The following is a 22,270-nucleotide window of genomic DNA, read 5'->3' on the forward strand; positions in this document are numbered from 1 at the left end:
AAATTGTGCCTACCTTTATCACAATAGTAGATTTGGATGTGAATTTAAACATATCACAAAAAAACCCTTTTAAAAACATAAACTCCCACCAGTAACTATGGAATTTGAATTTTGTATCGGCTTATAAACAACTAATTAAAACCATCTCACTACAGAAAAGTGATTTTAATGAAATGGTTACTATATATATACACATGTGTAGACACACATACTACTATCAAAATTATATGTGAATTATATATGCTATACTTATTATACACATGTGTAACATTAAAACATTAAATATATTACCAAACTGTATTAACTTAAATATGTATACAATTCATAGATATTTCATATGTCTTATTCTAGAGCTTCATTTTCAATGTTAAAATTTTTAATTTTTTCTGAAATTGAAAACATAGCTTTCCACATACTGATTTACCAATCAGGAACATTAGAATTAAAACAATTATACTGTATTTCTCTCATGAAGGCCTAGCTTAAAGAATATTTATCTTTAGACTCTATCTCTGAATTCTAAACTTGCCACAGCCTACTTAAGCCAAACTGTATCAGGGATAAGAAAACAGAGGTACTGATTTACTTTAAGATTTTATCTATTTATTTATTTGAGGAAGAAAGAGAGCAGAACAGGGAGAGGAGCAGAGCCAGAGGGACAAGCAGACTCTGCACTGAGTGCAGACAGAGCGCCACACGGGGCTTGATCTCAGGACCCCAGGATCATGACCTGAGTAGAAATCTAGAGTCATGCACTTAACCAACTGAGCTACCCAGGCACCCCGAGAGGTCCTGATTTAAACTTTGTAAATGTCAGAGATGGCTAAACATTCTAATTTATCTTCAACAACACATGGAGGCTTACTTCTCACATGGCTGTATCAAAATCAATCTAGCACTTAAAAGAACTTAAAGTACTTTCAATGACAAGTGGAACTTATTTCAACAAGAAGTAATACTATTTCTCGAAGGTTTTTATACCTTCAATCTCATATGTACAACCTCAATAAACTATTTTCTAAATATAGATAACCTGTACAACTTTTTTCTTCTTTCTACTCTTGCATTTTCCAGGCATCAAATATTAAATTCCCACATTTTACTTCAAAATTAAACATTTCTATTATCCTGTGCTTAAAGAGAACAGAAACAGACTTAGCACAGTTATACTCCTATTAATTTTCTGGATAGCATGGCATATTATATAATCTATTAATCAGGTTACGTATCCAAGTAAAATCTAACAGCCTCCCAGAAGTAGTCCTCAATTACCCTTAAAACCCAACAGTTTCAGTTAGTATACTAGGAAATATTATTTTTATATTTTACATTAATATTTTTCATTTTACATATTTAGCAACCTTCGAATAAGTCTCACTTTACAAAGTCACAACTAATTCTCTGAATTTGGACAGAGATACCTGTCAACAAATATATGTACCATGGGAGGAAAGTGTACACCAAAATGCATGGTACAATATACCAAAAATTCAGGATAAAACACTCTGAATACTGTATGTTGAATCAAGGGTTACGTTATTCTTAGAAATGACAAGCATTAGTCACCTAGAGTAAAAACTGACAAAGTCCAGATTTCCCATAATAGAAATTCTACCATTGTTTAAATACTGTAATATAAACTGTTTAAATATAATATAAAATAGTTAAGACTGATAGTTTATATGACCTATCAATTGAATGTTACTTATAAACCCAGAGTGTTCTGCATCCTTTAAGACTGTAGTTCATCACACAAATGGCAGAAACATAAATTACACAGCATAGCACCATAAATGTAGTAAACGGATTTCAATTCATTAGGCATATCATGTGCTGAAATATAAAAAAAAAAAAAAAAATCAGCAATGTTTTAGGCATTTAATGAAATACAAAAATGCATGTGGTTAAGGCTTTGACGTACAAAGCGTAAGCAACTTTAAAACAACCATCTTTAGATCTTAAATAGAATGCTCAAGTGTCATTCATCTGAACTAAGCAGGCCAAGCAAAATATCCTCTGATTCCTATGTTCTCCTCAATGTCGAAATGGGTGGATAAATTTAAAGCCTGTTCCCTCAAGAGTTGCTTTATAGGCAATTTTCTCCCAGTATCAAGGTCTGTAATTTCCATTTGGCTGCCAGTTTGCGATTAAATTCATCACCTTTATTATAAAAATGTGCTTTACTCCATGGCCTGCTGCACAAGAACTATAAGAAAAACATTTTTCACTGCTAACGGCAAAATCATTCTAAGGCAACCACCACGTCCACTCAGACATTAGCTTCTTCAACCTGATGTAGTAGCCTGTATCACTCATAAGAGAAACTGTAACAATTCTGTAACTCACAGAACCTAAACTCGATAGGAAGACCGTCCTCTATAATATCCAACCAATCTCATAAATTTTTATATTCACTGTTATTGTGAATGAATCAACACAGGGAATATTTCCAAGATGTTAACATAGGGAATATTTCCAAATTTCAATAAAATGATAAAATGATTTTTAAATGTTAGATAATTAAGTATCCATCTTTTTTAAAAGTTCATCATTTGCTTTGTAACTTAACTTTCATTATCTGAGCAAACAGCCAAAGGTCAAAGATAATTTTAAGATCTATAGATAAATAATGTTTATATTTATAAAACCCTTCTACCTAACTTTACCTTCATAATTAGTGACAATATAAGGTTTGGAGATCAAGTCAGAAAAGAAATAGTATTTCCCAAATAAAGTCATTAAAGCTAGTCACCATGACATATTCAAGAACACAGTATTACTCATTTCTAAGATTTATATATTTTTCAAGATTATCTATAAAATTAACATTCACTTTTACAAATTTGGCTTTTATGCCAAAAATTCAGAAATCCCATAGTTCAGTAAACTTGATAGTAACCACTTTAGAATTTATGGGGGGGGGGACTAAATTTCACATTAAATGAAGCCCATCATCAGAGGAATTATCAGGTTATTTAATACATGAGCCTCCAAGAAATTTTCATCTACCTGCTAGAAAATGTGATCCCTTTCATCTTAACCCGAGTCTGCCTCTGCCACAGCAGTTAAAGCACTACATTGCAGATTCTTATTTCATTTCTCTCTCCATACATGTCTCCTTAAGTACTAGGCCACGTCTTAATTCATTTTTGGATCTGCAACACCCAGGTAAGGGACGGATTTCAAAAAAAAAAGTCTGTTGAAAACTAAGTTATAGTAGGAGACAAAAACAGTTTTGCTAAAACTACACAAGTCATAACCTATTAATTCTATAGTATTAGTCACAACCAACACTTTTTCAATGACATAGAACAGGGATGCCCAGGTGGCTCAGTCGGTCAGGCATCCCACTCTTGACTTTGGCTCACGTCATGATTTCAGTGTTGTGAGATCAAGCCCCACCTCAAGCTCCCTACTCAGCAAACAATCTGGTTGAGATTCTCTCTCTCTCCCTTTCACCCTCTGACCCTCCACCTGCCTACACATACGCACATGCTTTCTCTCTCTAAAATATGTAAATCTTTAAAATAAAGAAATGACACAACAGGAAAACAGTAGATTATGCCACAGGTAAGTAACACAGAGGTTACTTAATGAAGCTTTCATTTCAGCTGTTTAGTTATATCAAAACGTATGTACAAAACAATATCTCAGGGCACCTGAGTGGCTGAGTAGGTTGAGCCTCTGCCTTTGGCTCAGGTCATGGTTTTGGGGTCCTGGGATCGGGCCCCGCATCAGGCTCTCTGCTCAGCAGGGAGCCTGCTTCCCCCTCTCTCTCTGCCTGCCTCTCTGCTTGCTTGTGATCTGTCAAATGAATGAATAAAATCTTAAAAAAAAATTTTTTTCTCTTCACAGGTAACATTCTAAAAATTTGATACAAACAACTTTTTTTGCTTACATTTATACCATTTTTTCTGATTTACAGTCAGAATATATGTACCCGTTCTTCAATAAATAACTGTATTAGCAATCAAAGAGCCTCCTGATTCACAAAATCAAAGATATCACTTTGAAATTCCTCTTATTACTACTTTCTCCAATGCTTTAAACATCCACTGATAAGTGACTAAAAATTTTGTATATTCCAATTTGGACAACTTGACCCATATCTGTAGTACCATGTGGCATATCTTATGACATTCAGTTAATACATTTTAATAAGAAAATCAAAGGTTATTAGCCCTTGAATAAAAGTGAAATGTAAAAAATAAGATACTCTCATGTCCTTTACCACCGTAAAATGAATACATTTGTCTATAACCTAAAAACAAACTTAGGATTTTCTAACTCAGATCTTACTTTTACCATCCCTAATTACTATCATTCTCTACCCTCTTCCCCTTTTCATTTTTCTTCGATTCAGGATTCATGAAACAACAACATAAATGTTTTTTGAAGATACCTCTCCTAAACTTATCACCCTTCAAAATTTAGATAAATTTACACTAGCCTATGAAACAACCTATATAGGACATCACCAAACACAAGTCTACATATTAAGTCTTAGGAATGACAAGAGAATCTGAACCAAGTATTTAGAAGACACTTAAGCAAGCAGCTTTCTCATTTTCCCTTATCCTCACCTTAGACTTTTATCCCGTTATTCTAGCGCAAATGACCTCGATCTACAAGGGGGGTAATGGAGAGATTATTCTAACTAAGGACTTTAAAATATTGTGTAAAAATACAGATAGTGGAAGTTCCTTTGCTATGTACACTAAATTGTATCTAGACCTAGAGTCAGCTGGCTGGAAAACGAACCTAGGAGGGCCTTTTTGTCTTTAACATCAGTTTAACAACAGTTTGAGTTTATTCATATTTACAGGAAAAGTTAAAATTACCCTGGGTAGAGGGGCACCTGGGTGGCTCAGCTGGACAAGCATAGGCCTCCTGAATTTCCACTCAGGTCATGATCTCAAGGTTATGAGACTGAGCCCTGTGTCCAGCTCTGCACTGAACATGGAGCCTGCTTAAGATGCTCTCTCTTTCCCCTCCTCTCTCTCTCTCACACACAAAAAAATTCCCTAGGAAGATTATTTCAAGTATTTAAACAAAATTTAAAATAATTAAGACTACTCACTTTGGAAGGTAGTCACAATATACCAATTATCAGTCATAACGTCATTCACCATAGAGGCAATCAGGCCCAAGGTACTCTGACTAATAATACCACTTACAGACATATTTCTGTCACAAGTGCAAAATCAACTACCATTCCTGAAGCAAGCAGTTTCTAATCTGTAAAACTTCATATCCTTTGTAAATGAACTACACTTACATATGTAATGAGAAGATGGAATTGTAATCACTGAGATCCATTCCAACTTCAAATCTCTGAATTATAGATTTTTCTTTGAACTAGAAAAAAAATGTTAATGAAAATCTGTTGGGCCCTCCAGATGAAATGCTATTATTCTACCAACCACCCTACACTTACCCTTCTTTAAAGACTGCTCATTATAAATGTCATCAAAAGTTCATTTTATAATATGACTAATTGCTGTAGCAACAAAAAGAGAGCTAATATCTTTCAGATTAAAATCTAAACAGAAAAAGCTCATCTAATTACTGACTTATAGATCTTACCAAAGTACTAAATCACTGCACATCAATATTTATTAAACAATCTAACAAAGGTAAATATTTTTCTGTTCAAAATTCTTTTCACCTAACAATTCACTAGTTCCCAACTTAAACCAATGAACACTATTTCTCTGTGCATTGCCTATTTTAAAGTATTTTTAAGTTCTACATTTAAGTTGTCAGAATTCTGTTAATTTTCTTTCACTTAGAAAACTATTTTTTAAAAAATAGCAAGTCTAAATTTTTATTTAAATAACAAATACTTTCTTTTTTTTTTTTTTTAAGATTTTATTTATTTATTTGACAGAGAGAAATCACAAGTAGATGGAGAGGCAGGCAGAGAGAGAGAGAGAGAGAGGGAAGCAGGCTCCCAGCTGAGCAGAGAGCCCGATGCGGGACTCGATCCCAGGACCCCGAGATCATGACCTGAGCCGAAGACAGCGGCCTAACCCACTGAGCCACCCAGGCGCCCCAACAAATACTTTCAATTAAACAAAATTCACTACTGAAACCATTTGGTACCATTATATAAAGTCAGAAAAGATACTTTTTCTTGCTTCCTTTTATTTTTTTTATTTTTTTTTTTTTAAGATTTTATTTATTTATCAGACAGAGAGCAAGCACAGGCAGACAGAATGGCAGGCAGAGGCAGAGGGAGAAGCAGGCTCCCCGCTGAGCAAGGAGCCCGATGCGGGACTCGATCCCAGGACGCTGGGATCATGACCTGAGCCGAAGGCAGCCGCTTAACCAACTGAGCCACCCAGGTGTCCCTCTTGCTTCCTTTTAGATGGAATTTGAAATAATCCCAAACTAAATGAAATTTAATTATGTTTTTCAGAGAGTACTTTGATCTGACTTGAGACAATATTCCCATCCAAAATTTAAGATTCCCAAACAACTATCACTTAAACCCTCTTCTTCCTAGGATCCACAGTCCTTATAAATCCTCTTTCTAGTATTTATCATAATGTATCCTCAGGACACCAGTTCCAAAAAGAAAAGAAAGAAAAAAGGCATTCCTCTACCAAATAATTTTCAGAAAATACTCATTTAAACCAACTTAGCTTCCTTTAGCACATACTGGATATTTAACATGTCACCACATGCTGAATTCACAAAAGAACATGCAGCACTTCCTTGACTACTTTATTCTCAGACTACCTCAGGAGGCCAGTATTACATGGAATACACTTTGCAAACACTTTTCCCTATAGCCTCCCTCAATTCAGGGTTAGACTGGCAGATCTTCCATTTCTCCCACCCAATATAAGATTGTTAGGAACTTTCAAGCCATTAGAGCAAAAGCAAATAGAAAGATGAAGGGCAAAAAGCCACGCCATCCATATAGGACAAGACATGCTAGCAACTCATTTATAGTTCAGAGCTTAGACTCACCAGTTCTATAAATCACACATTCACTAATTCCAGGTAAACTCCCTTTCTCCAGGCACCTAAACCCAACACAATCACCAAAAGACACACAGAATGGCATAATAAAAAGTGTGGGTTGGGGCGCCTGGGTGGCTCAGTGGGTTAATCCTCTGCCTTCGGCTCAGGTCACGATCCCAGGGTCCTAGGACTGAGCCCCGCCATCGCCATCGGGCTCTCTGCTCCACGGGGAGCTTGCTTCCCCCCTCTGTCTGCCTGCCTCTCTGCCTACTTGTGATCACTCGCTCTCTGTTAAATAAATAAAATAAAATCTTTAAAAAAAGAGCAGGTCAAGCATATCCAAATGTACTAGTAAAACAAAATAGAAAGCCAAACTAAGCATGCGCAGGTTAAAAAAATAAAGTTAAAACAGAAGTTAAGAGGCAAAATACTGGAATGGGGGATGGTAAGGAGTAAGTCCAGAAAGACTAAAAATATGCAATAAGCAGAGCAATCTATCACATGAATCCATAACTAAACAGAAGTATGAAGGCAGATAAAAGGGGGAAAAAAGCTAAGATGTAAAAAGAAAAGCCTTAAATGGGTCTCCCATTATCAACAGGATGGAATCTTTTTCCAGGAAGTTAAAGCTTTCTATGGAAGAGATATAGAATAATTCACTTCTTTCTCCTACTCAGAATGTCCTCACATTCAAGGACAGTGTTCCCTGTGCTACTAATGCTACTACTCCCTGAAACTTTTCTCCACTTCAATCCTACCTATCCTGTAAAAGTTGAAATTTTACCTCTTTTCCTGAAACATTCTATAATCTCCCCAGCCTAATGTGACCTTAGCACCAATCTTTCAACCTTTCTTGGCTATATTTCTTTATTACTTTCTTTCTATACTATCTACCTTACTACTCAGACAACTTGAAAGGTAAGGAATGAACTCGAAGCTTTGTTGCATACCTCGTATGTCACACATAGTATGCATTCAAATTTTCTTGTGACTAGAATAAAAAATTTCAAATATATGTCATTAAATAAGTGAAATATGCAATTCTGACATTACTCAAAAATTAAATATCACATAATAGTAATCATTTTCTACTGGAATGCAGTATAAAAATGCTGATTTCCAATTAATTAACTACATTACAAAAATAAAAGAGCCTGGTACTCACAGGGCCATTACAATATTTAATAACATAAGGCTTTTTAAACAGTAAGTAATCAAGTTCTGAAACATCTGATATTTCATCACACAAGCTTACTGAAAACAAAGTGATACGTCGAATAGAATAGTTAAGTAAACTGTAATACACCTCTGTAAAATGACCTGTTAACATAAAACCATACTGTCAAAGAATATGAAATGGCAGGGGAACATGCTCCTGATGTAATTTACTTAAACACAGACAGCACTAGAGTAGAGTCACAATTCTGTTTTATCCATAAATCGAGATGGGGAAAAAAGTCTAAAAGAGAATGTGCCAAAATATCAAGAGTGATTAGCACTGAATTATGGGTAATTTTTACTTCTTGATACATTTTAGTTCTTTTCCGTAAGATGAAGAATACTTGTTAAAATAAAATGAATGTGTTTAATTCCTGATAACAACAAATTTTACAATTTATGCTTTTCCTATACTCTAAAACGATTATGAGAAACAATATTTAAAATGTATACACAAAATTGGCCACAAGGAAAAACTTTCCCTGAAAAACACTACTTCAATTAAGGTTCACAGGGCAATATGCTATGACACCCCTGCCCTCCATACCACCTTTCCTAGGACTCAGGGACCAAAAAACGCAGTACTGCCAAAGGTGAACTGAAAATGTTTACATCTTCAATTCTCTACATAAATTCAATTTATGTTATGAATAACAACAACAAAAAAAAAGAACACTAGGGAGAAAGAAGTAAAATGCGAGTTATTATCAGTTCTATTAAGGAATGTATCACCATTGATATCCTGTCCCCTGGTCTTCTACATATAAACATGTCTGAGTTCAATTTCAATTGATTAAGGAAATAAAATACTTTACAACTGATAGAGCAATTTTAAAAAAGCTCAGAATAACAAGTTGGAAAATATAATTTAAATGTGTTATTAAAAAAACGCACACTTCCAAATCATATCTAAGAAGGAACTTAAATAAGCAGTATTTCTTATTCAACAACTGCAAGCTATATTTTAAAATACGTAATATTTACCTTAAAAAAAAAAAGCTAACAAGGAATGCTATAAACTATAATAAAGTGAGATAAGATTACCTTTTTACTGCTGATAATTTTTTATTACCATAATAAAACTATAATCCCCTAAAGAACTTTCTCTTCATATGACATGAAATAGTAAACTAGGGCACAGATTTTTTTTTTCCTGATTTACATTAGTAAACAAACTGCCTGGTTAAAAACTTTAGAATTGAAAAGAAAATATACAAGTAGAATACTTTTCAACAGACTTGACCCAGCCCTGCACTAAAACAAACAAAAACCTTCAAACAACTACGCTATAAAGGAAGAAACTGTATTTCAGAATATTACTATACTTAATGGAATGTCCTAATCCAGTCACATTTTATAGTCAACATCTAACATATGGTCTCTCAAAAAAATAAAAAATAAAAAAAACTCTTTAAAGAAATATCACAACTGATTTACATGACTCTTCTAAATAATGAATTTAATAATTGTTATTTCTCATATTCCTGAACAACTCTCCTCTTACAATTTAAAGGAAAAAATTTCCTTTCTTGTAAAAGAGTTCAACAAATTTTAATCACTAAACACTGTCTTTTGTGTACTAATATCTCCATCTGCTGGAACAGAACTTTCTTACTATTAAAAGTTTGTAAGGAGAAAAACTTTGCAGTAGAGATTTTGCAACTACTTAGAAATAAAACCTTTTCATTGGTCACCATTTGAGGCAACTAGCAAACCAAGGCTTTACTCCAAGAACCACCAATAACTGATTAAGAATAAGCATTTATCTGGCTTTTCCAACAGTAAAGTAACTATTTTCAGAATAACAATATATTCCCTGCTGGTGAAAGAAAGCTTTACCTAACTATAGCAGGAGAATCAGTCTATGACCACGCTAACCCAGATACCCGTCTCAGTTTCACCAATGGTGGAACCAGATGTGGGTCCCCAGCATGATACAAAATTAAGTGCATAGCATCATCTACGCATTTGTACTTGAACCTATTCACTCCTTTATACCTACGTTCCCAGGTGCCAGACATACAGGGCATAAAAGAACAATTCCAGGGATAAAGGAAGTTATGGCAGTGCCATAAAAAAGAATGGTTCTAAATTAAAAAGACATAAAGTCCTAACAACCAAATTCAATGAGTGGGATCATGCAGGAGTCAAACTCTGGTTTGGGTAAGCCAGTTATAAAAAATATTTTGGGGATAACAACAAAAACCTGAATATGGACTGGTTATTACATTAAGTATAGGACTGATCTATTTTATTCAGTGTGATGCTGCTATATAGGAAAATGCTAGTGTTTAAAGAGATACATGAACATACAGAGATGGAAGGTCAAGACATCTCTAATTTACCTAAAATAATCAACATTAAAAAATGCAATTAAATAAAAACAAAGTAAAATAGATGATAAAATAATGAAGTTCTCAAAAATCTTTGTACTTGATAACACACCTAGATTCAACAATATCAAATGAGTGAGGTTTGGACAAAACTTCCTTCAACTCAAACCAATTCAAGAACTTCTAAGATCCCCCTAAACCAAAGAGTTTCTTCAATTCTCTTTAATTTACATATAAGCTTAATTCTAAGTAACCAAACTTTTGGTTGACAGCTATACAAATGAGCCCCACATGTTCTCCATACCTCAGGATTAATATAAGAATGAACTTAAGGGTAAGGAAAACATTTTTGTATATGTTTATTTTTAGTTAAAAAAACATTTGTTTAAAAACCCTAAAGAGTTTAACCCTAAATCTATAAAGCTCACGATATATTTTTATTCAATATTTTAAGAAAATATTTTAAAATTTTAAAGTATTTAAAAGTTACCTAACCATTTACCTTAACTATTCACAACGCCTCCAATTTCTACTTCCTCAGACCCACAGAGTCTACATTCTTGTTAGAGATGCTCATTATGATACCTCAGAGAGTTCATTATGATACCCCAAAATAATCCAAGCCTTCCACTGGTTCCTTACAAAGCTCGTAATAAAATGTATGCTGTTCATCCTGGCATTCAAGGCCCACCATGGTAGAGCCCAAACTGAGGCTGCTGGCTCTGCTCATAGCTCTCCTTCGCTCACATTTGCCATTCCACCTGAGTTTAAACACACTTTCTGAAAATCTTTCAATCTCCCATCACCACCGTTTTGACACTAGAGCACTTTCTCTTCTAGTGGAACATCCTCTACTCTCCCATTCACCTCACTAAATCCTACCATCTACTAGTACCAAGTCAGATTCTAATGCTCTCAAAAGGACTTCCTGACTACCAGAATGCTAGTGAGGGATTCTCATGAACATAAAAACTAGTGGATACTCATGTGGATAAATTACCTTTGTTTTTTTCTTTTCTTCTTAGATTCTCTACAAGCTGCCTTGCTTATCTCAATGTCCATCCTATCAAAAACAACCTAGGGGCGCCGGGGTGGCTCAGTGGGTTAAAGCCTCTGCCTTCAGCTCAGCTCATGATCCCAGGGTCTTGGGATCAAGCCCCGAGTGGGGCTCTCTGCTCCGCGGGGAGCCTGCTTCCTCCCCCCTCCCTCTCTGCCTACTTGTGATTTCTCTCTGTCAAATAAATAAAATCTTTAAAAAAAAAAAAAACCTAAAAATATTGAAAGATACTAGATGATGCTACCTTACAGTCTGAGAAATTCTTTTGCATATAGTACCCTCCAGCCTCCCAATATTTTAATTTGAAGTCAGCAGGGTAGTTAATAATTCCATTTACATATGAAGAATACGAGGTTCAGAGAGGTTAGGTATCTTGTCCAAGATCACCAAACTAGTTAACTGCAAACTCAGGACTAAATCTCAGGTCTACTAAAAAATTCTTACTACTTGCAACATGGTCTCATTAGTATATGGACAGAAACACAAAAAGTTAATTTTTATCTTTATGCTGGCTCACACAGTCATACATGTATACACACACACATGCTTATTACACAGTTGACACCTGAAGACCTGTCCTAACAACTAGAGCATCACTGCAACAATGATGGTAGCAGCAACAATGGTAAGAATTAGATACAGTTAATTTCCAAATACCTTTTATTTGGCTTCGGTGTGATATTTTATTTCTAAGAAAGTTTATTTACCTACCATGAAGTAATACTCTTCAAATATACTTGAAGCATCAGCTGATACTCCAGATAGGGCTATCAGGAATGGAGCGCAGAGGCTACCCAGGGCAGCTCCCACTTCCGTCCATCATCCTCCACCTCCAGCCAGTCCCTCTTCAGAGCTGCTACCTCTGCTATTAACCACTCTATGCTAACGTAAAAGCGAACCAAGTGTACATTCCTGACTTGAGTCACCAAACAACAGTAAACCTTTATATTAAATCTTCCAGGGGCGCCTGGGTAGCTCAGTGGATTAAAGCCTCTGCCTTCAGCTTGGGTCACGGTCCCAGGGTTCTGGGATGGAGCCCCGCATCAGGCTCTCTGCTCAGCAGGAAGCCTGCTTCCCCCACCCCGCCTGCCACCCTGCCTACTTGTGATCTGTCAAATCAATCTATCAGTCAACCAATCTTCCAGTCAGAAAGGTTAGATTTCCTCTTGAGTAGTTTTTAAAAATAGTAACTGCATTGATAATAATATCAGCAATAATAATACCAGTAGTAACACTAAATACACACTGGGTTTGTACCTTTTAAAGAATTAAGGCTCTATCCTACTGTTATTAAGAACTTTAAGTAAGAGTGCCTGGGCGGCTTAGTGGGTTAAGGGTCTGCTTTTGGCTCAAGCCATGATCTCAGGAGCCTGAGATTGAGTCCTGCACTGGGCTTTCTGCTCAGCAGGAAATCTACTTCTCCCTCTCACTCTATGCTTGCCCTCTCTTTCTCAAGTAAGTAAATAAAATCTTAATAAATAAATAAATAAATAAATAAATAATTTAAGTGAATGAGCTGAAATCCTCTAAACACCTTTTCTTTCTCATTTCTAGCATCTTTCTTTTTTTTTTTTTTTTTTTTTTTTTTTTTTTTTTTTTAAGATTTTATTTATTTATTTGACAGAGATCACAAGTAGGCAGAGAGAGAGAGGAGGAAGCAGGCTCCCTGCTGAGCAGAGAGCCCGATGCGGGACTCGATCCCAGGACCCTGAGATCATGACCTGAGCCGAAGGCAGTGGCTTAACCCACTGAGCCACCCAGGCGCCCCTCATTTCTAGCATCTTAACTATCACAAAAATTTAGCTCCAAGAATCTGACCAGAATTTGCCCAAGTCCAACATACCACAGAATTAACACTACTCCCACTGACTTTTTTTTTTCCTTCATGTTCACAACCTAAGGCAACACAGCCAACTTCTCAACACGTGGAACTATTCCGGGTTTTTCTTCTCCAGTTCCACTTATGCAGAGACACATTCACCAAAAAGATTAGAAGACAGAACTGAGGATCTACTCCAACTCTGACACTGCCTTGCCTTATGATGTGGACGAGTCACAACCTCTAGACCTCAGTTTTTGCACCTAGAGTATGACGATTTCCATATACTCCCAGGTCCCTCACAGCTCTCAAATTCCATGATCTTTTGATATTATTATTATTGTTTTCCCTACACAAAATGGCATCCAAGAAATGTTTTCCACTTTTTGTTTTTTTTCATATATAAACCTCCTCAAATACTCTTTGTAAAACCATTCTGAGTGCCCGTATTATGACACTAACAATTAAGGAAAATAAAAATTTCAGAATTTCATAAAACTTTGCTTTTTTACCAGCACTTTCCTAATACTCTTAAATGTAGTAAATATATATATATATATATATATATATATATACATGTTATATGTTTTTATTAGACTTTCCTATAGATTTTAAACTCTTAAGTTAGCTTAAAAGCCCCAAGTTTCCAATAATCTGTAACTGACCTGATCTTTACAACTTGTCCTGCATGAAAGCCAAAACCAAGGTGTTTACTTAGGACCTGCTAATAAGATCCTTTTCCACTATTAATACACAATCATTTCAATCCTGGGGCCAAGCAGGTATTTCATTACTTCAAAAATCATCCTTGTTCTAAAACTTCACCAGCCCTAGCACCCAAAATCTGAAGGATTTAGGGCCAGCTCACATTCACTGCATGTCTCCCTCTATATACATCCATGCCTACACATGTGTGCACACACAAGCCCTTTCCTTATTACCATGGTCATTTACGTGGGACCACTTATGGATTTAACTACATTTTGATATTTTTTTCTGACACCTCGGCACCCTTGAAAAAGCATCCAAACTGACATATCATGCTTTATCATAAATAATGTGATAGAAATATGAGAATAAACTGGTTCATTTCACAAGTTGCAAAATTCAGTTTAATAAAACATGTAAGTTAGAATCACTATACAAGGCAACATTATGAACATAAAATGTTTATTTTGCTACACTTGATAGGACTGCTGGAATTTCAAACTAGAGCGGCTGCTTCAAGAAACTGAAAAAATGAACCATTAAGTACAATCATTTGCTTGTTAATTACAAGAATTTTGGATAAACCACCTATCTTCTACAAGTTATAGATCTGTTAAAAATTCATGGCTGATTTACTTTACAACACTGTTAGGGCTAAAGCAGTAGAGTAGACTGCTTTTAAGAGGGTTAAATTAGCTGAAAACCTAGATTATCAGTCTTCTAAGTAAAGGCACTTAAAAATTAGCTTAAAGAAACACCTGTGTTTAAAAAATTACTATTTGTGTTACATAACTGTAACTGCCGCAGAAGTTTATGCTCTGCTTTCTTCTAAACTAAAACCACTTAAATAGTCCTTATTTATCCTGAACACATCAAAGCAGCACTCGGGGACCTGGAATCTTTCCCATATACTGTGTTTTACTGAGTACAAGACCTACATATCAGCTACATGTTGACTTTTATAGGTAACTGACCAGGGAAAAGGTTTACCTACATAATTCCATAAACACCAAAACTTTTAAGAGCTGCAATAAGCACTGACAGCTTCTCTCTGCTTACCGACTGATAGATATGATTGATAGATAAACTTTGTATAAGGACTGGCTGAAAACTACTGCCCAAGTAAAGCAATTTTACCTTTCTAATTCTCATTCACACCAAAGGTACTAAAGTAAAATGAAGATAAAAGCTTCCTGAGAACAAGCACTGCAAGTAATATTTTAAGATCTCTAAAAAATATCATTAATAAAATACACATACCTTTATTCTAATTGCCCAAAACTATCACCAATTATTACATAACTGGGTTAATCCCGTATTTTAAATAAACAGAAATCAAGAGGATAACAATGTCGACCTATTTATTAATTCACCAAACATCTGAGAGTTAGTGTACCAGGGAATGAAGTGGGCACTTTCAAGGAACTAATTCTAATAAGGGTAGGCAAACACAAGAAGAGATAGTATTACAACATGAAGTATGATGATAACTATAGACATTAATACTTAACACACAATGGATTATATTTACAGTCAATTTTCATAACACAAACAAAACAAAATGCATTCACTAAGAAAAGCTTAATACCATGCTTGCTTCCTATTAAATGAAAAAAAAGAAGCTAGCTATTTTGGGCCCCAAAACTGAAATGCCAGTTTTTAAAAGGGGTATAAGCATTCCCTAACAGTGCCCATGAAGGGAAAAACACAGTATCTTGACGTCCAAAAAAAAAAGGGGGGGGGGGGGATCAGAAAAAATAATGAAGTCCTGTCAATCACAAAAATAAAAAATTGGTACATAATATAATTCTAACTTCTTGACATAGGCTCTTTCACTATCCTGACCCTTTGGCACTAAAATAGATCCTTGGATATCTTCATAGTATCTGACATACCAATGGCAGAGAGTTGTTCAATGGACTCAGTCACTTAAGTTATCAAACGAATAAAACTCAAAAAAGGCACAGCATTTTCCATTTCCAACAAAGACAAGTTTTACTTGTAACTGCACCATCATAAATCAAATTGCATTAACTGTAATAAATTTCTCAAGTAAATTAAAAGATGTTCCAGTCAGATTTTTGAAAAAGCTGTTCCTATGACCACACTGGTTTAATTCTCTTAAGGGCCAAAAAGGTCAAAAAAACAAAACAAAAAGCTTACATATCTAAATATATTGGCCTCAAAAAAGTGCAGGAGAAAAGATGCCCAATAAAGACGGTGGTGTGTGGGTTTGTGTGTGCAGGGGGTTGGGGGGGGAGCACACTTGTCTTTTGTCAAGGAAATCTAGTTCCTTTAAAAAGTAAACAAAACACCATTTTTTTTCTTATGAAAAACTGAGGCACTTTCCAATCAGCTTCAGGACAGTGACAAGTGAGGGGATAATAACAGATATATAATGTGTACAAAATATTAAAAACCCAAATTAACTTTTCACTTTATATTCCCAAAGCCACTTAAGAAAAGGTGCTCCTACCATACACACCAGCAAGTGCGATTAGCAAAGAGACCTATTTCTATTAATTCAATCACATTTTATCCTTGGGAGTACAGCCTTTACTACGAAACATGTAAACTGAATAAAGTTAAGAAAAAGGAATCACCTTCTGCCTCACTGAATGTACATGTACATTGAATATATACTCTGCCTAAAGGGAGTTAAGCTTCAGAAGTGCAGAATGAAGGTTGGATAAAATGACCAAGGATACAAGTCATTTCCATTATTACTTTACAGAGCTGGTGACACCCCCTGGGTGAGGAGAAAAATAATGGAAGGACAACTAATTATAAATACCACGTCCTTCTCTCATCACTATTAATTCAAAGGGCTACTGTACAACTGCAAAATTTTTCTTCCTAAAGAACAGATTAATTACTTCAACTTAAGTAAATAAAATCTGTTTGTTAAAGAGACTGATTACTGTCAACAATGCTCCAGAAAAAAAACGTTAAAATTTTAATAAACTCATATAGCAAATTCTCTTAATACCAACAAATAACCATATTAATTTTTGAAACAAAGTTTTCTGTAGACAAGGTATCTCCTCTGCAAAAAAATTTTGAAGTTTAAGAAAACCAAAGGCATAAAATATTTTCAACATTGAATGAATAAATGGAAATAAACATTAACATGGAAAAATGTTAACAAGTGAAGCAAGTTTTCATTTAAAAAAATTTTTCCCCACATTTTTAAAGGAGGGAAAGAAAACTGAGGTCAGAAAGGAAATTTATTAACGCCCCCAAAAGACCATGAGAAAATGAAAATGCATTTTCAAATCAGAAATGCAGAATGTAGTCTTTAACATGTTTGCTCATTTTTTCTGAACCACACACCAATTTTTCAAATACTTACGGAAGATTTAGGCTAGCCTTACTTATAATACATACCATGCATTTTTAATTTTCCCATCAGCAGCTTTAACCTCCCTCTGCCTAAAAAATGAAAACTCAAAATCTGATTTTAAAATCCCTAGTTCTTCCCTTCCCCCCATCTGGAATTTTTAGTCTAACTCATTTCATTTCTGGCCTTCTCGATTCCAATTACAATACTTTATAAAAACAGAATTTGCATTCAAGTACCACTGTTGCATGACTTTCATTTTCATGACAAAGGAAGTTTTTTTTTAATTAAAAATTTGTGGTAACTGCTCTTTCCCATGGATGGTCCGAGTTTTCAGTTTGGAAACTTCTCTTCAGAAAACAGTTTAATACTTTAAAACCCCGGTTTTATGTGTAATCATCTACTATGTCCAAGGAAAGATTCTTAAAGTATTGAAAACAACTGAAATTACTCCCTTTATGTGAGTGGTTCAACCCAGAAAGCACTCACAACTTAAAAGCACTGTGAAGACACTTAGAGTAAAGTCTGATAATTCCTACACCTCCTTCCTACCCCAGACAAAAAAATAAATCCAAAAACCAAAAAGAAAGTCCATAGTCAAAATATAGGCTAAAGATGAACTTGGCATGGAATTGAAATGCTCAAACTAAAGCATTCAAGTTTGAATCAACTAAGAAAATAGAGCACACGTAAATCCCAAATTTGCAACTAGCCAAATAAAAGTTCTCAGACAAGCAAATTTTTTGAAATCTACTCTAAAAAATATTTTAATAGGATTCTGAAATAATCATTCAAAATTTCTAATTATGAGAAAATACATCTACTCCAAGTCCAGTACCTTAACTTGGATTAATTAATTATCAACCTAAAACTTACAGCTTTATCTAAATTGAAGAAATTTTTCCACCAATCATATGGAAGAGGAAAAATGTAACTCCTAACCACAAACAGAAGTCATGATTAATTTGTTTTAGACAATGACAGGCCACAAAAGGGGCAAAGCAAGTTGCCAAATTTTCAGAATAAAATCTGGCCCCCAAAAAAGCGATACATTTCAAAAAACGTATTTTTCTTAAGTTAAATTAAGTTTATTATAAGACTAACAATTAGAGGAAGCAGCTTATTCCACAGTAAGGAATAGCCCCTTTTCCTGTGTGTTTGTACTGGTCTGATTAAAAAAAAAAAAAAACAAAACAAAACAATCAAACTTCCTAGTCATTATGCTGTCCATTTTAAACATCCCAGCTACCACAAAGAAGCAATCTTTACTTAGGCTGGGGACTTGAAAAGGCTAAAATTCAAGATAGACCAAGATAAGGGATGGAGTAAACCACAATAAAAGAAAAAAAAATCATTTAGAATGTACCATCCTCAGCTAGTGATCTCCAAGTTTTAAAATGCAAATGGTTATGATTTCCAACTACAGAGGAATCAACAAAAAACCTTTGTTAAGAGATCATGACATAAGTGAAATTCTAGATTTCGAAGATTACAAATTACTGAAGCCAACATTAGAAACTTGAACAGAAAACAATTCCAAATTATCATTTAGAGATTTTAGATCAACATAAAAGCAAAGTGTGAAGCCTTTCAGAACTAATCAGAGAAACTCAAATTATGTATGTTTTTAAACAAAATACGCATAAAGAGTAAATACTTCCAATTTTTTATAACCTATGTCATTTGATTAAACTCAATATTTTAATATAAAGAATGCAACTTTAGACCTAAATATTGTGAGACCCATTTTCATTTTAATGTCTATGAAAGATTTCTTCTAAATAACTGTACTAAAAAAAGAAACCTTGAAAGAAATTTTTAGAAATACTACTAAAACTTTTAATTTTACCACAATATCCCATGGCAGAAAAAGCATATTGTTTTTGAAATGTAACAAAATTGTTTCTATAATTTTAAAGAATGTGTTCTCAGTGTTTGCAAATACATTATGTATTATAACTCCACAAAATGACACATAAAATGATTTATTGTGATTTAAATTTCAACTAAACTTAATACAGATCCGATTATTGAGTACGTTATACACATTTTGCTCCAAACATTTCTCACGTTTAAAAAAAAATAACTGGCGCCCCTTAGCGCTCACATTTGGAAATACTCAATTTAAGAGTCCCAGCAATTTTTTTTTTTTTTTTGACATTCCAGAAAGTTTTCTGCCTCCACAATCTTTCAAATGCCAACACAAATAGAAAAAGCAGAACCCCTTAAAGGGACAGCTCGAGTTTTTCTGGAGCAATATGAAATAAACAGATTTGCTGTTTCAACAGTGGAAAAAGCACATTCCAGTAAGGTTACTGCTGCTGTGTTTAACCTACGTAAGCAAAAGCCAGGCCGCAGTAATACCTAACAATTTCGTACTTTTAAAGTTGTTTCTATGACTTTCTTGACAACAAAAACTCCTGGGATTCTTCTTTAACCATCTTTAACCACGGAGACATTTCCGGTCTTTTGTTCTTCGGTGACATTCCAACTCTCTATGCTTCAGATTCCTTCTCCCTAGTTCTATAGGAAAGATCTCGAAATTCCTGTGAAGAATCTAAAATCCACTGGTCAATTCTGTAAGAGTTCTCAGCTTCAGGTCCTCCGGTATCGCTTCTAAGAGAGAACTCCTGGCTCCTCGACTTCCAGAGCAGACCGTTTTGCTGGTCAATCGTCCGTCCCCAGGCGCTCGCAGAAACGCACAGCCCCGAGAACCCAGTAATCCGGAGCCACGCCACCAGAACTTGTTCAAGAAATTCCAGAGTTGGCCCAAATCAATCTTCTTGTCGTGCTTCGCAGCGCGCAGCTCTGCGCCAACGAGGCGTCGCTGAAACTTTTCCTCGCGGCTCCCCTCGCCCCTGCACACGTCTTCGGCTCCTGCGCCGCAAAGGCAGGCGGCGGCGGCGTCGCAGCAGCTCCCCGCCCGAGTTCTCTCCGGCCGGACGACGTCGACCTCCGTCCTCGCGGGACTTCGCGTCCACACCCCCGCCCGCCCCAAGTGAAGTTAAACTCCCCAACAGTTCTCGCTTCCCCAAACAAAAGGACACAAAGTGCTTTCCGCTGTCATGCTGTCCTGGCCCCGGGCTAAACCAGCTCCACTTTCGCTCTCCCGCGGAATTCCTTTAAATCACCGGCCCCGCGCTACTCCCCCCGAGTGTCTGCGAGCTGCACAAACTCCAAAAAAGCAAAAGCCCCGCTGGATCCTCCACTTGGGGAACCGGCGGCGTCCTCCGGGAGCGCCCCGGGGCCCATGTCCTTCAGGCGCCCGCGGGGCGCGGGGCGGGGGGCGGGCGAGGCCGGGCTCCTCTCGGGCAGGCCCGCCAAGCTCCCGGCCGTCGCGGTGCTCGCAGGCGCGGCTGGAAGCCGGGGCCGCGAGAGGGCTCGCCCTGCAGCCTTCCCCGGCGCACCAACTTGGGCGCCGGCCGCGCGAGGCCCGGGATCTCGGGTCCGGGGGGTCTCGGGTCCGGGGGCGGGGGCGGGGGGGGGGGGGGGGGCGAGCGTCCCGCCGGCGCGTCCCGCCCGCGCCCCGCGGCCCCGACCCGCCCGCCGCCGCGCCCCGCGAGCCCGGCCTCGGCGCCGCCTCCATGCGCCCCGCCCGGGCCTCTCCGTCCCCGAGCGCACGGGCCCCGCCGGCCGCGACCTTCCTGCCCTCCCCACACGCTGGCGGGCGTCGGGTCCCGGGAAGAGGGGCCGCCGCCCGGGCGCGGGCCGCGAGGGGCCGCCGAGGAGACTCACCTTCGTCCAGCAGCCGCTCGAGGTGGTTGAAGATCCCGCAGAAGTTGGGCAGGCTGCTCATGAGCTTCTTGTCGTTCATCAGCTGCATCAGGTAATCTGGGGTGGGCTTCGGCTTCTCCTTCGTTTCCATTTCCCCGACCATATTCCAGGCTCCGCAGCTCACTCCGCCCGCCGCCGCCGCCGCCGCCGCCGGAGAGGAGGGAGGGGCGGGGAGCCCCGGCCGCCGGCCGCTCGGGACTCGGCGTCCCGCTCCGCTCCGCTCCCGCGCCGGGCGCCGGGGCGGCCGGACCGCGCGCTCGCCGCGCTCTCCCCGCCCCCGCAGGCACTTTCCGCCCGCGGCCCGACGCGCTCCCGGCCCGCCGCCGCTCCTCGGCCGCCGGCTCGGCGCGTCCCTCACGAGGCCGGCGGGCGGGAGGCGGGTCTCCGCGGGCCGAGTGCGGGCGCGGGCCGCTCGGCGCCGGACGAGGAGGAGCCGGGCCGCCGCCGCTCGCTCGCTCGGCTGGTCGCGCCCGCTCAGCCGCCGCCGCCGCCGCTTCTGCCGCGGGCTCGGGGTCTCTCTGGGCTGGTCCCCGCCGCGGCCGCCTCTGCCGCTGCCGCCGCGCTCTGACTCCGCTCCTCCTCTTCCTCCTCCTCCTCGCCGCCTCCTCCTCCTCCTCACTCACTTGGCGGCGGAGTTCGCCTCAGTTCAGGCGGCGCTGCCAGCGGCGGCGGCGGCGCGGGGGGAGGGGCGGCGGCGCGGGGAGGGCCGGGGGCGGGCGGCGGGCGGGGCCGCGCAGGGCGGCCGTTAGCGGGGCCCGGCCGGCGCGCTCCTCCTCCCGCCACCGCCCCCCGCAGCCCCCGGCCCGGGCGCCGCCGCCGCCGCGGTCGCCGCGGCCGCCGCGACGTCTCCCTCCGGCGGGGTGCGTGACGGAGGCGGCGCCCGGCGAGCCCGGCCTGGGCGCCGGGCTGGGGTCTCCGCCGAGGCGGGCGACCGTGGCGGGAGGGACGGGTGCGGGGCCGACGGGTGGGGGAGGGCGCCGGGTGGCGGTGCTTGCGACTGGGGCGGGGGCGAGGGCCGCGCCGCTTCGCGCTCCCCGCCGCCGGGCCGG

General features: G+C 38.8%; 1 protein-coding gene across 7 annotated transcripts in view; it reads right to left on the minus strand.

Annotated features, from left to right (window-relative positions):
• QKI (QKI, KH domain containing RNA binding) overlaps positions 1-21,822 on the minus strand; it is a 159,850-nt gene extending 138,028 nt beyond the window's left edge. For 3 of the 7 annotated variants that reach the window (XM_059176582.1, XM_059176581.1, XM_059176584.1), the window contains exon 1: positions 21,183-21,401. In XM_059176582.1, coding sequence (XP_059032565.1) covers positions 21,183-21,324 — 142 coding nt within the window. In that variant the 5' untranslated portion in view covers positions 21,325-21,401. Of the gene's footprint in view, positions 1-21,182 lie in introns of all 7 variants that reach the window. The other 4 variants (XM_059176585.1, XM_059176586.1, XR_009354437.1 and 1 more) reach the window with 3 other exon arrangements.
• Positions 21,823-22,270: the final 448 nt, after the last annotated feature.

Source organism: Mustela lutreola, chromosome 6 (genome assembly GCF_030435805.1).
Source record: "Mustela lutreola isolate mMusLut2 chromosome 6, mMusLut2.pri, whole genome shotgun sequence".
Taxonomy (NCBI): Eukaryota; Metazoa; Chordata; class Mammalia; order Carnivora; family Mustelidae; genus Mustela; species Mustela lutreola.